This window comes from Corvus brachyrhynchos, unplaced genomic scaffold, assembly GCF_000691975.1.
Source record: "Corvus brachyrhynchos isolate BGI_N302 unplaced genomic scaffold, ASM69197v1 scaffold194, whole genome shotgun sequence".
Lineage (NCBI taxonomy): Eukaryota > Metazoa > Chordata > Aves > Passeriformes > Corvidae > Corvus > Corvus brachyrhynchos.
The window spans coordinates 5099314-5116139 of record NW_008237890.1 but is presented as its reverse complement, the minus strand read 5'-3'; the positions used below and the strand labels follow the sequence as shown (position 1 = coordinate 5116139).

The 16826-nt window shown below is 35.2% G+C and overlaps 1 protein-coding gene across 2 annotated transcripts in view; it reads right to left on the bottom strand.

Moving 5' to 3' along the window:
• The window catches only part of CCDC171 (coiled-coil domain containing 171), a 155176-nt gene that overhangs the window by 51132 nt on the left and 87218 nt on the right, over positions 1-16826 (bottom strand). For both annotated transcript variants that reach the window (XM_017732890.1, XM_017732891.1), the window contains exons 20-21: positions 7500-7645; positions 4764-4818 (exon numbers count right to left, since the gene is read on the bottom strand). In XM_017732890.1, coding sequence (XP_017588379.1) covers positions 4764-4818; positions 7500-7645 — 201 coding nt within the window. The remainder of the gene's footprint in view (positions 1-4763; positions 4819-7499; positions 7646-16826) is intronic.

Sequence of the window (16826 nt, the reverse complement as noted above, 5' to 3'; positions counted from 1 at the left end):
TTGCTGTTACTGCCATAGTTGTTGTTGTTTTGTTTGACTGGTTATATACATATATATATAGAGTAAAGAACTGTTATTCCTATTTCCCACATCTTTGCCTAAAGGCCCTTGATTTCAAAATATAATAACTTGGAGGGAAAAGGGGTTATATCTGCCACTTCAAAGGGGGCCTCTGCCTTCCTTAGCAGACACCTGTCTTTCAAAACTGAGACAGACCCAGATCTCATAGTTTAGGGACATTTCAGAGGAGACAACAGGGGTGGCAGTGAGGCAGTGAAACACAACAGTGGAAGGATTTCAAGGCATGACTGCTGACAGGTCTGCATGGAAGTTGTTCTGCTAGCTAGCATATGAACCTTTGAATCAGCAGAAGTGAAGTGCACTACAGAAGTGGACAAAGAGTAATTTTTCTGACCAAGTGCCAGAAGGAAAAGAGCACACTGGATAGCTGCTTTGATCCCTGACCTGTCCCAAAGTGTCAGAATGAGTATGTTGCTAACTGGTATTGAGAAAAACAGTGTGTACATTTTATTTTATTAACCTGCTTAAACAGCCGAATCCTAAGAGCCAGGACAGGCTGAAAACTATGATAGAATAAGCTTGTCTAGTTTTTAATAGTTAAGAGTACAAGGAGAGACAAACAATTTTCTGTCACTGTGAAGGCTGGCTCGCTGGAATGACTTTTGCATGGTGGCATGTAGCAGAGGCTAAACATAGAGAACAGGGATTTAGGCAGGCTGAAAAGGAGGCAGCTATAGTAGTGTACCAAGTGCAGCCTCTGTGAGGACAGATGAGTGCAGGACAAAGCTGGTTCCGGATACCTCTGGTTCCACACTCACCACAGGTCACAGCTAAGCCCCATTGCCCTGCTGGTAGCACCTCTGTGAAAATGAATTTAAGAACGGAAAAAACCCACCACACAGGGAGAGAAGGAAGGAAGAAAAAGACTGAACATCAAAGTCAGAGAAGAAGTGTAGAAGAAATGCTTGAGGCACTGGATTAGGTATTTCCCTGTAGCCCAGAGAGAGGACTATTCTGGAGCACATGTCCACATCATATTCCATGAAGGATCCCATGCCAGAGCAGGTGGATAGTTCCTGAAGGAATTGAAGGCCATGGAAAGTCCACACTGAAGCAGATATTCTTGAAGGATGGCAGCCCACATGGAGAGCCCACAGTGATGCAGGGAAACAGCATGAGGAGCGTTGCTGTGGACTGACTGCAAGCCCCTGTGCCTCACAGCATGAGCAAAGGAGTCACAAGTGAAGCTGAGATTAAAAGGTAGGATAATGTTTCTAACTCTCCAAATCTACTTCAAAAATAAATTAAAATAATTTCCTTAAGTCAACTGTTTTACCTGTGATAATAACTACTATGCAATGTCTCTATCTAGATCTCAACACATGAATTTTCTCATCCTGTTTTGTCCCTCTGTCCTGCTGAGGGGAATAAGAGAGTATCTGGGTGGGCATCAGGCTGCTGGCCAAGGCTAACCCACTACAAACACTCCAACTGAGGAGCAATACAAGGGAAAGGCTGACAATTTTAGCAGAGATAGTGTAAAATGATTTCTTCCTCTGATGGGACTACAGGACCATAGAATCACAGAATATTCTGAGTTGGAAAGGACCCACAAAGATCATCAAGTCCACTCTTAAATGAATGGCCCATAAAGGGATAGAACCCACAACCTTGGCATTATTACCTATATATATATATATAGGTAATATATATAACTAATATATATATATATATATAACTAATAGATAATGTTAAAGAATCTAGTTATAGAAAATGAATAGATCTAATGTCTCTTGCACTGTTTATACAAGCAGAATATTAAGAAGTAGAGAAGAAATTAGTAATGGAATACAGTTTTACAGCAAGCATAACAAGGGTCTATTTATAACAAAAATAAGCTCAACTTTTCGAGGGGAAAGTGTTTCAAGAAATAACTTATTTTTCATACATAAATAAAGGACTGCCCATGGGTTTAAAAATGACATGTTCTTAAATGTTTTTTCTTTTTATAAGAAGACTTTTTAAGAAAACTCTTTATGTTTGAATGTCAAGTAGATGGAATTTCCTTTCAGAACTCTTTCAGAAAAATTTTATTTATTTCTGTTGCTGTCGTTTTGCTATTACCGTTTTGTAATCTTCAGTATTTTGAGAATAAAACTGAAACAAACCATAATCCTCTTGAGGTCTCTGTTTGCCCTTGGTGATATTCTATTTTGGTTTTTTTAATTTGTTAAAACATTCATTTTGCATTTAGGTATTTGTCCATAATATTTAGATGGTGTAAGATGAAGAAAAGTTCTCTTATTTTATCAGGAACTTTTGTGGAAATAATTCAGCTCCAGGAGTAGGATAAAGATTGCTAATGTGACAAGACCCAGGAAAAGACAAAAAATAACCTTCAACAGAACATCTTGTAATTTATGAAGGACACAGAACTAGTTGCTAAAAATATTTTCACTCTTAGCATATCCAGTGCTCAAGCTCTTCAACAGTTATGCTTCATAAATATTCATGAAGATTAAAAAGGTAGTTCTGCAATGGTCTTGAAAGAATCATTCTGGGCACAAGCATGCTTCGGCAAAGTCAAATGTATGATACTAGATGTTCCATCCAGTCACCGTGTGGGGCAGAAAGTGGTGTAAATGATCCCCAGTCTAGCGGTATATTAGAAGCATGCACAGAGATTGTCTCCTTCGGCTCTGATTTCTCTTACTTTGTTTGCTGAATGTCACACCCCGGTATACCCAAAGGTATGATCTAGTACCTACATTGCTGACTTCTGGAATTCTTGTAGGGATAGAGTACAGACAGGAATGAGGCCACTTTAACGGACCAGAGTATACTGTCTTATCCTGAGTCTAACTAAGATTACTAAGGATGTCTGTAAAATCCCTCTGAGATCTATAGGTAAAAATTTAGCATTATGCATTAATAATACAGATTTTGAAGTGATGCAGTGGAATTTTGTGGATATTTGCTTGTGAATACATCAACACAGAAATATCAAAACCTTCAATTTCAAACTCCCGTAAGTACAACTGCAGTTAATAGTAGTACTAGTCCAGCTTCAGATGATTCTGAACTTTAACCATTTTCTTTTCTTAAAACGAAAGTAATTCCCAGAATTTCTAGTGGAGTAAGATAGGCTTATGGTTCCTTTACTAGTACTTAATCCACTTCTTCACATTCTGATTGTTCACTGAGTGAGAAACCCTTTAAAAATAACAGTGTAAACTTTATAGTTTACACACAAGCCATGTTCACTAATGCTAGGTAATTAGTTACCATTATGATGTAGGGTTTACATTTCAGATATTTCCCAAACAAAATCAATAACTTACCTCTGTTCTTCTAGGAGAAATGGTACATCAAATTATGAATGATTTACAATTAATTTTTTTTAGTTCCTCCTGAAAGGAGCATCCTGACGTTTCTAATTCTTATGTTTTCCTCATTCTTTAGGTTGACAAACCAGAAAGGATAAATTATTTTGCTACTCACTAATGTGCTATGTGGGCCGAAGAACTATGTACACCAAAAATTAAGAAGCAATATGGTAACTAAAATTTTCAAAAAATAGATGGCTGTTTCTCAATCAATTCACTGCATCAGGTTAATCATTACTAAGCATGTGACCTTCTCTATAGCCTTTCCCCAAACACTTCAATCTTTGTGCATTGCTTTCAAAACCAAAATGTAACCTTGCAATCCAGAACAACAAATTCTGAATGCCAAGGACATTACACGTACCTCTTACTGAAAAAACGCAACACTTTCTGCATGACATTAATTTTCAAGCTTAAAAGAAGCCAGTAGGAAAAACGTGGGAGCAAAAAGAAAGACAGTCTCTACCAGCACAGTTTGCTGCAGCTAAAATACACAGTTTTAGGTTCTGTCACTTTCTTGAACATTAAAGGAAAGAAAGACTTGAAAAAAGTATCTGAAAATTAAATTAGTTTTGGTGAACACAAAAACCAAAATGAAGAATAGATTCCCATGTTGCTGTGAATTCAAGATGTGATAAGGGAAATTAACACTCCAAGGTAATAAAAACACTTACTTTGCTCTGTGTTGCTCTAGACTGAAAACAGTTAAGACAGCAATCAACAGCTAGAGCTACAGTTAAAACCAGTCCTTTCACCTAAATAATTAATATATAAAGCTTTGTTGGAATTTCAAATGATGCTATACCAGGGCAAAATAGTGCAAGTCACAGAGACTACTTAAGATTATTACTCAATTTAAAAAATGTCCTCAAAAAATATCATGAAGCTTCTGACTGCAGGTTACAACTTACTCTTTTCCTTATTTTTTTATCATATATCAAAGACTAAAGTAGCATGCACAAAGCCATATGTTTTATGGCCACCATGTATGTAACATCACCAAATGACCTCTGACTTACACAGCAGATTTAACTCCACAGAAATTGTCAGCTGTTTGGATGTTCAATAGTCTTCACTTGGTAACCAGAAATAGTGCTCTCAGTGATTAAGGGAAGGAAAGTGGATTTTGTAGTAAGTTTTATATTAAAAATAAGAAGTTTGTGTACTATAAAATTTTATTTTATTTCACTAAAAATGAATAGTTTTTTAGGATAAAAGAAGTTGAAAGTGGAAACAAACTCTAAGGAAAGGAAGCCACTTTAGAATTTCTACTCCTCTCCTTCCCTGAGCAAAAGCAGTGGTAAAACTTTGATATGTTTAGAATTACAAATCAGAGGAATCACTTTAAATTCTTACCTTATGCAGAGTGTCTTCCACAGATTTCATATGACTAATGATCAATTCTTTATCTCTATTACAAGAGAAAAAAAGAGGTAGATCATAGAACTGAAACTCAACTGATTTAGAAATTAATTTTCTGCTACTTTTTAGCTATCATGTCTTTTCAAATAATTGTTGGTAACTCTTAAGTATTATGTTTTTGTCTCTCCTTTTTATATCCCCAATGCAAACTTTAAGAAATAGTTTATGTACCACTATTTGGCATGTTTCTATATGAAATTTGCTTTTGTTGTGGACTACCAATTAAACTAGCTGTAATTATGGGCATATTAATGAACAACTATTGTGTTCTTGGAGAGTTTTAGATATAAAGGGCATATTGAATGGAGTCTTCTAGCAGGAAGAGAGTGCGTTCTCATACGTTGCCCAAAAAAGTCCAGCCAAGGATCCTATCCTTACAATAGGGAGGTTTGGAGAATGAAACAATTCTCTAATGCCCTTTTGTAGATTAGGGCTTCAGTAAGAAAGACAGCTTTCATCAGTTATGCTGTCATGAAGAACCTTGGCCTCAACTCACGACTGACAGAAATAGAACTGAAGTTGCATAATACCGTATGACTAAGGAGAAAGGACAGCATGACCAACAAAACAACATAGGAAGTCAAAAGGAATCCATGCCAGAAAAGCAGTGTAGTGGTTTAGTTCTCTTCTATTACCCTCTGTGGGATAAGGATCAGAAGAAATTACACCTAATAATACACCTTAGTATTTCAGGACTGTCTTTTATTTTGCCAGCTATGTGTATATTTGGTTTGAGCTTTTACAATACCTAAACCAGAATTCACAGAATCAGTATAATTTAGGTTGGAAAAGACCTGTAAGATCACTGAGTCCCACCATTATCCCAGCACTGCCAAGCCCACCACCAAACTGTGTCCCCAAGGTCCTCATCTACACATCTTTTAAATACCTCCAGACTCCACAACTTCCCTGGGCAGCCTGTTCCAATGCCTGACAATCCTCTCAGGGAAGAATTTTTTCCTAATATCCAATATAAACCTCTCTTGACACAATCAGAGGCCATTTCCTCTTGTCCTATCACTTTTTACTTGGGAGAACAGACCAAGCCCCACTTCACTACAACCTCCTTTCAGGTAGCTATAGAGAGCAATAAGGTCTTCTCTCAGCCTCTTTTTCTCCAGTCAAAATCATGGCATTCTTCCCCATGGAATCAATGCTGCTTTGTCATTTCTTGATTCATATTATCTTAACAGAAAATACAGGAAGGTGGCCAGAAGTGTAGAACTGGCTTTTACACTTCTAATAAGGCCACACAGAATTTTCTTTTTTCAGGATCCTGCCTTTCTTTGGACTAGATTGACAGGATACTTGGTTGTTGGCTGGGGTTAAACCACAATACAGAGAAATTACCAAAAGCCTACTGAATTTTTGTCAGGTTCACTGTTTCAGACACTTTTATTAATATTGCTTCTTACTCAGGAGGAAAGTGGAAAGAACTGTTGGCCGCCACTAAAAGAAAATCAAGACAGCCATTCTCAGAACAAGCTAGACATCTTACTGTCTTTTAAAGCTCCACAAAAATTTAGGGAAGAAATTGAAAGACACCCATGCATTGCTTACAATCACCTAGGTCATGGAATAGATATTAAAATAAGATTTTCTGGATAAGACCAAAGTCTATTTACTTTGCTTACATGTTCCAAAGGAAAAAAAAGACACTTGCACTTGTTATGAAGAGTTGGTAGAACAATGACTGGTTTGGGAATTTTCACAATAGAAAAACCTTTTCTAAATACAAGGATGGCCATAGGGAACAATCCTTACTGGAGTGCATAATATAGGTTGGGCTAGGGTGAAAAGGGGAAAGCTTTTGAGAACAAATCCTTCTTCGGGTCATAATCTGCTTTGATACATTTATACCAAATATATTGTCATTTTAATTAGCTTGTTAAATATATCACTATATTAATTACATTCTTTTGCTGGCGCATAAACCCCTTAAAGCTTCTAAACTATTGTTCTTCAGAGGTCAAATATACTCCAGGTATAATGAGAAATTTTAATTTTAAATTGAACTTTTTTTAAATCTAGGCCATGAACCAATAATATTCAAAGTGCATACTACTGTAACAGAAATAGATTAAAAAGTCTGAAAGGATTTATAATTTATCTGACTATATAACTCTAAAAGGTTAGTAATAATCTCATTCAAGTCAATGGAACAGCTTTTGACTACCAATATTTTCAAAAATGCTCCCTGAACATTTCCTTCCACTCTTCAAGTTATAGTACAAAAAGGCACAGGGTTTACATCTAAATCCAAAACTTTCTGAAATCAGCAGAAATATCTATAGTATTCCACAGATAAGACTAGGTCCAAAATGGGTTTCAGCCCCTTTAGAACAAACAATCATTTTTTAAGTAAACAGAATGTGAAGGATCTACCAAAGAGGTGTTGTCAGAGCAGTAAGGTAATTGGCAGACAAAATGCTTATGCTATTTCAGGACCAAGAATTTGTAGCACTATTATGGGATAACTACAGAAAATGTAACATGTAGTATCTTGAACTAACAGTTTTCTTTTTCGAAGACTATCACTGAATTTCAAAGAGAGGCAGATGTACTTTTGTTTTCTAGCATTACATTAGCGAAGGCTAAAACCCTGTGCATGAAAGTAAGAATTGATCTTTTGTCTGTTTTAAGTGATCTCCCCAAGGTCCCAGTGCTCACTTCGCTGCCGTGCAGAGGGCACTCTCTGCATCACGGATGCTCTCGCTCAGTCGACGCTTGTCCTGCTCCAGCTGGGTAAGAAGTCTATTTTGCTGACGCAGAAATCGATCTCTTCTTCTCAGCTCCATCGTTGCCTCGGAGAGACTCTGCAAGCAGACAGAAAGCAGAGTTACTTGTCAGCCCAAATAATTAACTTCAGTTTATGCCATAGGCTATTAAACAAGGTGGAAAACAGACTGACTGTGAAGTACATTTGGACCATTGCATACTAAGGTTTTATGAATTCTCTAGCAAAAACATTACTGACTCAGAACCTCCCAGTTTTTAGTATACTGACTGTGTACAACTATATTTATGAAATAAAATGATTTTTGGATCAAGCAGGGACATATAATAGGCTACAAGTGCTGTATTTACAAATACCAGATCTAAACATGAAGGAAATAATCAAGAGTACAGCTTAAAGAACAACAGAATATTGTCAAAACTTAATTTAAAATAAACATAAAAGAAAGGAATTCACAAAGAAAGGGAATAAACAAAGAAGCATTTATTTAATTATTCTGCACTGTTCAGAAATTTCAGTAAAATAAATAATTTCATATTCTCTGCTAGTGCATCAAGTACAATTTTGCTGCACTTCCTGCTAAGAATAGCTCACTATTTTATCATGCTTTCACTATTTTAAGATTAGTTTTCCAATATGCAAAATAGTATGTGTATTTTTACACATTTCTCTCTGGCTTAGAATTAACACAACATACTTTAATCAATTCAGATTAATCCAATAGATGAAAAATAGCACACAGGACTAATTAATACAGAACCTGGCTGGTTGTTTCTCCTTTCTGCTGGGATAAATCAATACATTTATAGACTGGAGTATTAATAATTTGATTGCATGATTTGTTAAATTTTACATTTTACTTACAGCTGTTAATTGCCTTTTTAGAAAGAAATTATAATAGGTGGTTATAAACATTCTTTCACAAATAGCGTATTTCCTGATATATTCTAAAACAATGCGGAAGAGAAGGCTGCATAGTTGCAAGACTGAGCTCTTGCACACTTTTTTTCAAAAATTTGTGGGTATGTTTTCTGCTTAAATTCTAAGAATGCTCTGCATGATTTGTACTCATGAGTACTTGTCCTGGTCTGTGAAACATGGAGATGTATTATGCTGTGGATGAGTATGAAGAATAGTATATACAAAATGCTGATAAAAATTTGGAGGGCACTGAAAACTCAACTAATCTGAAGAAGTTTCAGACCTATCTAAGGGCCAGAGGCACTTCAAAAAGCATTACAATAGAGATAATTTCTATAAAATAGCAATGTATATCATAGGACTGCATAGTCCTGCAAAATAAACTGTAATCTGTGGACTGGCATAAGTTTTCTTCTAACATTCCTAAAGAGAAAAGGCAACCAGTTACTTCAATGGTGGTGTATTTTGAAGGTACAGCACCACTGCTTGAACTCTTGTTCAGGAATTTACAAAAGCTAGGTTGAAATTAATCACAACTATAAGAAAAAAAAATTTGAAGTTTATTTAAGAAACTCTAAACCCAGAAATGTTAATATTATTCTTGCTCAAATGACTGCAGGTAGAATAACTCTATTCTGACTCTTACGTCACTATTTTCAATAAACAATTGATATATTTCCCCTAAGAAAAGATAAACACACAGATATCATTCATGCACTGCACAAGGATATTCAAAACCAGAAGTCTTGCTTTCAAAAATTCTACCCTAAAGCCACTGGCAACTATCAAATCCCTGTCTGAACAGATGAATTTGTGAATTATCAGATTTTCAGAAATGTTATTTCCAAGAACCCAAATGCGGAATAGTATGAATAAAGGGATCCATCTCTAATTCAAAACCAAAGAGCATTATCTTCTTCCAATTATTGTGTTTACTGTTTGCTTTTAACACAGAGGAAAGAGTTCTGAAAACCAAGTCAAGTCACCCCCCACCCATATTCCCACCTTTGACAAACAGAATGTATTTGAACACAGAACAAGGTCTCTGTTATCAGTGTTTGGTCCAACCCAGTTTCCCACCTGATTGAAAAACCTAGTTTTAAGTCATTTGTGCAACTATTTTGATGTAAGACATTTTTTATGTAGATGTTCTTGAACCCATTTTAGCTCCAAGATCCTAGCAGTCTAAAAGAGTAGAGAAAGACAGGATAATAGGAACACTGTGCATATTTTTTTCATTTTTCTTATAGCTATCCTTCTGCAGGGGTCGAAGAGTTGTCTGCTCCTACATAAAGCTTTCATTACTGACCCAAAGTGAAAAGACCCACTAGTAAAAATCTGAGAGCTGCTAACTAATCTAGGTTACTCATTGCAAGCACATGCCTATTAATGAGGCAATAGCAGGGCCTAACTTTTTTAAGGGCATGGCCAGCAATCCACACTAGCTGGTGATGAAGCAATATAGAAATGGTTAAATCAAGTATCTCACTAAAGAGCTGCTCTATTATATTCAAAAATAAATCAAAATATTTATTTACAGAAATCTCCAAAGGATTCAGACTTTATCTAGTAGTAAGTATTGCAATATCTAAGCAAAATGGAAACTGATTTTAGCACTCCAAAAGCAGTTTTGGCAATTACTTGAAGCTTCTTGCTACTGTGGGTTAAAGTCAAGCCTTGGAAATGTTCAAATACAATGTGGTGTATTATAAAATAATGGCTGGTAAGCCTCTTTTTTTGCTTCTTCAGATTGATCTAATTAAAACCCTTGATAAACTTTATGGACTCTAATATTTCCAGCTGAGTGACTGAAACCAAGAGGGTGTGCCTCAAGGCAGCGAGGCAACAATGATAAGCAGCAGGTTAGCCACTAATTTCTCAGCTAGGGTAGATTGTGAAAGTGTGATGTTCTGATATCCAAGAAAGTGTTCAGGAGAGAATAGGATAAATCAAGTTTAATAACTCTGCTCCTAATTGTTCCCTCAATGCTCCACTCTAATTACTTGGAGAACTCTCCTGACTGTCACCTGATATTAAGTTGTTGGAGGCTGAGTGTGGAGCAGGGAGATAATCAATAAACATTTAGTGGGCAGAAGAATGAAGATCCCGTTAAGCAGTGGGAACCTGCAGCACCCAAAGCCCTTCTGCTCATGAGAAAACCTATGGGAGAGCCATAGTGATTGCAAAGCAATAATCCAAAGCACTGGTTTTAGGCTTTGAGGCCTTTAGGCAACAGTACATTTGAGAAAAAAAGGTTAACACGGTCACCCTAATTACAGCCCATTTTCACATTCTTCATATATAAGCAAAGACAAGCCAATTAGGTAGAAAGGAAGATAAGGGAAGTTTTATTTGTATACTAATTAAACCCCTGATGAAATTAAAGGAAAAACATACAGCTCTGTAATTGTGTCTGAGAAAGGTCACTTCAGGTTCAGTTATCAGAAAAGCACAGCCTTGAGATATTTCACTTAATCCACAATATAGCCCTTATTTTGCCCCCCAGGTCTTAGTATTTACAAAAATAAGAAAATTTCAAAACCTGATAATGCATTTATCTTGAAATGTTTTCTGTGGACAATTACAACTGTTAGAAAGTTGAGGCTAACTATGATAAGAAGAATGAAGGTTTTAAAAACCTAGTATGTTTGCACATAGTTCTGTGAAGATGCTGAGCTTTCACTTTCAAGTACAAGTGATTCTGAACCAACTTAGAAGCTAAACTCCGATTTATTAACATTCCGTAAAATGCCAGTTATCTGTCTTTCTCAGGCTTTCAGGCATTTGGGTGCTAATTCAGACATCACTGTGCTCCTTCCTCTCCAGTCTGCCAAAATCTCAGAGATCAGTTGAGTTTTCATCAGAATCATTAGAAGGAGTTTCCATTAGAGACATTTAGATTTACACTTTTTTTCTCTCACAAATTAAGCATGAAAAAACATTTGTTAGAGAGAACAGCAAGCAATTGATAGCACTGAAGAAAAATCTCATTGGTTTGCTCCTGTTGGTTTGCTCCTTCCATAAGCTTCCTTTAACAAGTTTAGGTTTTGCAGTAAGGAATCTTTTTATTCAAAACCCATTACAAAAAGAAATCAAAGTTTAACGTTGTCATTCTTTACGCATAAAAAGGCACTCTATTCAAAAGATAACAGATGGACAATCACTCTAGATGAACAATGACAGCCACACAGTTTAAATTCATGCAAAGCATGTGTGACACATTTATACTGAGACTGTATTTTCCAAGATCAACTAAAGCTACATCAAACTGCTTAGTAAATTAGATTTAAATTACACAGACACAACACAGCAGTACAAAATATGCAAATGCTCTGCAGTATATGTATTATGAACTAATTTGTGAAATTTAAGATTTTCTCTTTCAGATGAAGTTTTATATGTATATTCTCTATTTAGATGCAAAATATTACTTTTTAAAAATACATTCTGAAAGCTGTCCTACACACATAACTAATAAAATTTCACAATGAAAAGAAGTATAGAAAGTTTAGCCAGCAGCCATTCCTTCACCAGTTGAAACACATTTCCCATTATCCTTGTTGGCAAACATAATGGTCTCTGAGTGCCCTTCATAAGTCTACAAGTAACCTAGAGAAGTCTGCAGTTTCAAATGGTTCAAATGCAAAACGTACAGCAAGTTACATTAATATTTAATGTTTACCATATTTTTAGTGTGCAGCACTGCAATGCAAACCAAATACATCAGTTCAAACTATACAGCTGAAATTCCACAGGATGTTTTTTGAAAGGAATCTTTATTTATCAAGAAGAAATAAAAATAAACTTCTTCTATCAAAAGAGGGGATTAAAAATCTTAGGGAAAAAAGTTCTGAGACCAAAAAAAAAATCATAACTGAGACTTCTCATCAATACTTAAAAAAACTCAAACATACCTAAAAAGTACATTGGGACCTATGCCAAGAAATAAGATGGATTTACACTTCCCAAATAGAAACTATCAAGATACTAGATTTGGATTCACTGTGTTTTTACAGTGTCTGAAGTAGTGTCTTAAAACAGTTTGAAAGGAACTCCACGTGGCTGATCTGTTCTTGCAAAGCAGAACTGTGGCTCACCACCCATGACATCCCTTCAAAAACAAATGCTTTCCTATGTCCTTCAAATTTCACTAGGAAAAGAAATATGACTGGTCAAAAGGACACTTGAATGAGCTGTATCTGCACTGCAGAAGAAAACAGTTATTTTTTCAACCTCTGCTACTGGACCTTCATCCTGACAACAGCAATCTTTACATATGCTGGCACTGAGAGAAAGAACATACCATATGACTCTTCTCTGACGTATTGTGATATAGCATGGAAGCAGTTAAAAATAGTTTACAGATCTCAGTGTAGCTAACAAGCTGCAAAATGTTCTTCATGTCTTTTTAAGTGCCTTGTGTAATGAGGTCACATAGCATGAGTGGGTCTACTAAGCAAAAGAAATATCAACCAGCACAATCATTTTAATAAACAACCAACAAAATACTCGTGAATAAAGACATACTTGCAGACATATTTTCACATTTCTAACACAATGTCAAATACAATTGATTGTGATTGTTTTATATGGAAAACCCTCATAATATTGGAGTACAAACTATGGTTTATCCAAATCAGTATCAAAATGTTCTCAAATATTTAAAGACAATTATGAGTTAAATTACAGTACATGTAGCTCTAAAAACAATTGTGATATACAGCTGCTGTACAAGATCTAGAGCATGAGTATTAAGAAACATTTAAATGAAATTTTATTTTAGAGTCATTCAATAGATGGGATAGGGAAAATGCCCACATTTTCATTTTGCAAGAAATTTTTCTTACAAAAGTTACTTGAAATTTGAGGGACTCATGTCATGAAAGCAAATTACATTCATTACCTATGTACGTGTAGACAACAGTTCATTTATTGACAGAAACATAGCCCTTAGACATCCAAGCAAGTTTAGGTACCTCAAACAGCTCACCTGCAGTGATTCAGGCTGGATTACAGTGCCTCAAAGACTTACAGCTACGTTTAACATCTCTTTGCTATAGCACAAACATTTCTCAACAGAAAATCTATTCTGATCAACAAGAAAGGAATCTATTTTTCAACTGCATTAGCTCAAGACGTTTAGCAAAGTATGACTGAAAATGCTTTGTGGAGTCATTGAATTGTGTATGCTTTAAAGTTTTTGTGAATTAAAAGAGCTTAGTAATTTAAACACATTAGCTTTTTCTGAATAATTCCACATAATAAAATCTCTTCCAGAGGACACATCGTATGCTCATTCAGCTTCAAAGTAAAACTAAACAAAACTTTTAAACTGAAGTAATTACAAAATATAAACTACCCACACATAGCCTAGATCCCCATGGACTGTTGAGGGAGACCCTTTTGAATAACAAGATGTACTGGGCCTTTCAGACATACACTAATCCAAACAGAGAATAATTGAGACCTACTTTTAAACTGTTTTTGGAAAATGATGAAGTACATGATAAAATTTATGCACATTATAATTTAGAAATTTTAATCATCTTCTAAGGTAAGTGAATTATGTTAGTATTACTGGAAAGCTGCAGAGAAGGATTATACCACTTAACAGAACAAATACAATTTTAGGAAAACTCAGCCTTTATCACTATGAGTTTTAATAATAATCCTTGAAGTTAAGTGAGAATAAATTTTTGAATCACATGCATGATCACATGAGTACATGATAATTCACTCCTTATTCGATTTCTGACATGCTATCTCAGGACTAATGCTTCTTTTTTCTCCTTAAAAATGTAAATTTCTCTCCCACCACAACACTTAGCCCTTTGCAGCCACAGACTAGAAAAGACCCAGCCCTCCATAAGCAGCAGATTTTCTGTGCTTTGGCAGTGTCATGCCTTTAAATCAGATACTTAAGTACCACAGAAAAAGGATATTCTTAGGTTTTTTCACTGTTACAATTTTTACCCTGGTAGACCCTCAGCCTTATAGTTGGTACAGTTCCAAGGTTTCAAAACGATGGTTTGCACCTGGTTTACATTGCAAAAGATGACTTTTCATAACTGTCATGTACCTGTGAGGCACTAACATTACAAGCAAACTCTGATGCTGCTCTGTAGCTCTGCCCTCTGCAATTCTGTTGTTTAATTTTGCTACACATTATCTAATTGTGCACATTAGCACACACTATGCAAGACAAAAACCCGATCAGCACTTAGACTTCACTTAAAAAGTGCTACTCTATCACATGTACAAACATAAAAATATTTAGTTGTATATCTATGAGGACACAACATATTGTACCAATTTCTTGCATTTCATTATAGCCTCTCTCATCTGTCATGGCCTCAAACCATCTGTCTCTGATCATGACCTACTGGTCTTAATGATCTTGTATTACCAGCGACATTTCTAAGCTCTGGAAGAGACTATTTCAAGTTCTCAAGAAATACTCTTCCATTATATTTGTATCAGAAATTCGTTTAGAATATTTCTAAATGGTAACACTCAGTTAATTCAGGAAGAAGAAAAAGTAACAGCAATAAAATATTAACAATGACAACAAAATGTTTCTTACAACGTAAATAACCACAATTTAATTCCCATTGTTTATTTAAAAAGGAATACAATCTGAAGTTAGGGACCATCTGGACACAGACAAAAAGTCATCAGAGTCAAGTTAAATGACACAGCATTCTGCTTCAGAACTAAATTTGAGAAACAAATATTATGGTACCCTGTCTCTGTCTTCTCTTCAGACATTGGTTCAAAAAATGGGAATACTAGGAGTCGTCAGAACAGTTTCAAGGACATTTCTGAATGGAACTTAAGGTTCAGTTCTGAGTACAAAAATATACTGTCAATGACCTCAATATACTGGTGGTCCTAGCTAAGTTTTTTTACTGCTGCAGGTTATTCTGCAGCCCTTTCTTGGAAAAGCCTGCTGCACAATTCTACCAGACACAAGTGCATTAATGTGAGCCATTGCATTGAGGAGTTAGGGGCAATGCCAAGAGTGTCAATTAGTGCCACACAAATGTTTGATCTTGCTTCATAAAGAAATTTTGATTTTCTTTAATTAATTAATTAATTAATTAGACAAAACTCTTTTTTTAGCATGGCACTAACATTAATGTGGGCTTCATAAGATTTATCACTTTATATAGTCTACATTCAAATACTGCATTTCCATCCAGAAAGAGTTCTGACCAAACCATACATGCAAGGTATGTGTGTTTTCACAGAGCCCCAAGTATCATTTAGTGCATGAATGTTTTATTTGAGTATCAGGCCAGCCACATCCTGCATGAAGTACCTGCAGGGAGAAAACATGTATACTTGATTCTCTTTATCCCTTTTACTTTTTAAACCTCAATAAAATAAGAAAGAATTGATAAATATCAAATTTTGTATTAAAAGGTCTATTCTTCTATACAGGTAACCCCTATCCTTCCCTTCATTAAAAACTGGAGAGTAGTCACCTTAGCAGAAAAGAACAGATACGATAAAACAAAATTTAACTTACATAAAAGGCAACTTTTAAATCATTATTTTGAAAAAGCAGCAAAGATATATTACATCCCAAAATTCAGTAAGGAGATCAAAGTGCTGTAAAGACATATTGATTGGATGTCTCACTTCCTTCTGGATATGCTTTGAGTCATACCAAATGGCAAACAAGAATACAAAGCTAAAACAAGGAATAAGTTCCCTGAGCATGGCAAATACAGATCCTGAAACAGGCAAGTTAAACAGTGACAGTGATAAATCACTGCAACTGTAAAATTGAATTATTATTTATATTTTTCTCTTCTGGTATATTTCCTAACTATAAGACAAAATGGTACCATGACAGTACAAAACTTGGAAAGTTACCTATTTCACTCACCTACAGAAATGACAGCAATAAATATGCCTATCACTAGGTGATACCACACAATTATTTTAGTAAATTATGATTAACTTTTTTTAAGAACACTTATTTCTTCATTCTCACACCTAAGAAATTTTCCTGTATAACAATGAAGTAGTATTTACAAATGAAATCTTGGGAGTGCTACTTAGAATTGAGAATCTTTAATTCATAATTCTAAAATCACTTAATTTCTTATTGTAAAGTCCACAGACAAAACAAAACAAAACAAAACACTAACAAACAAAAGCCCCAAAATAAACATGATTAAGGTGGTTTTACTTTAACTACAAAGATTTGGAAATATTTTTAAGTCTTTTTAACAGAGAAGTAAAAAGCTGTAGCAATAAGAACCTCACTGGATTTTTCACAAATACATATTGTAAAAGACAACACAAAAAATTAGGCAGCATAAAAAATT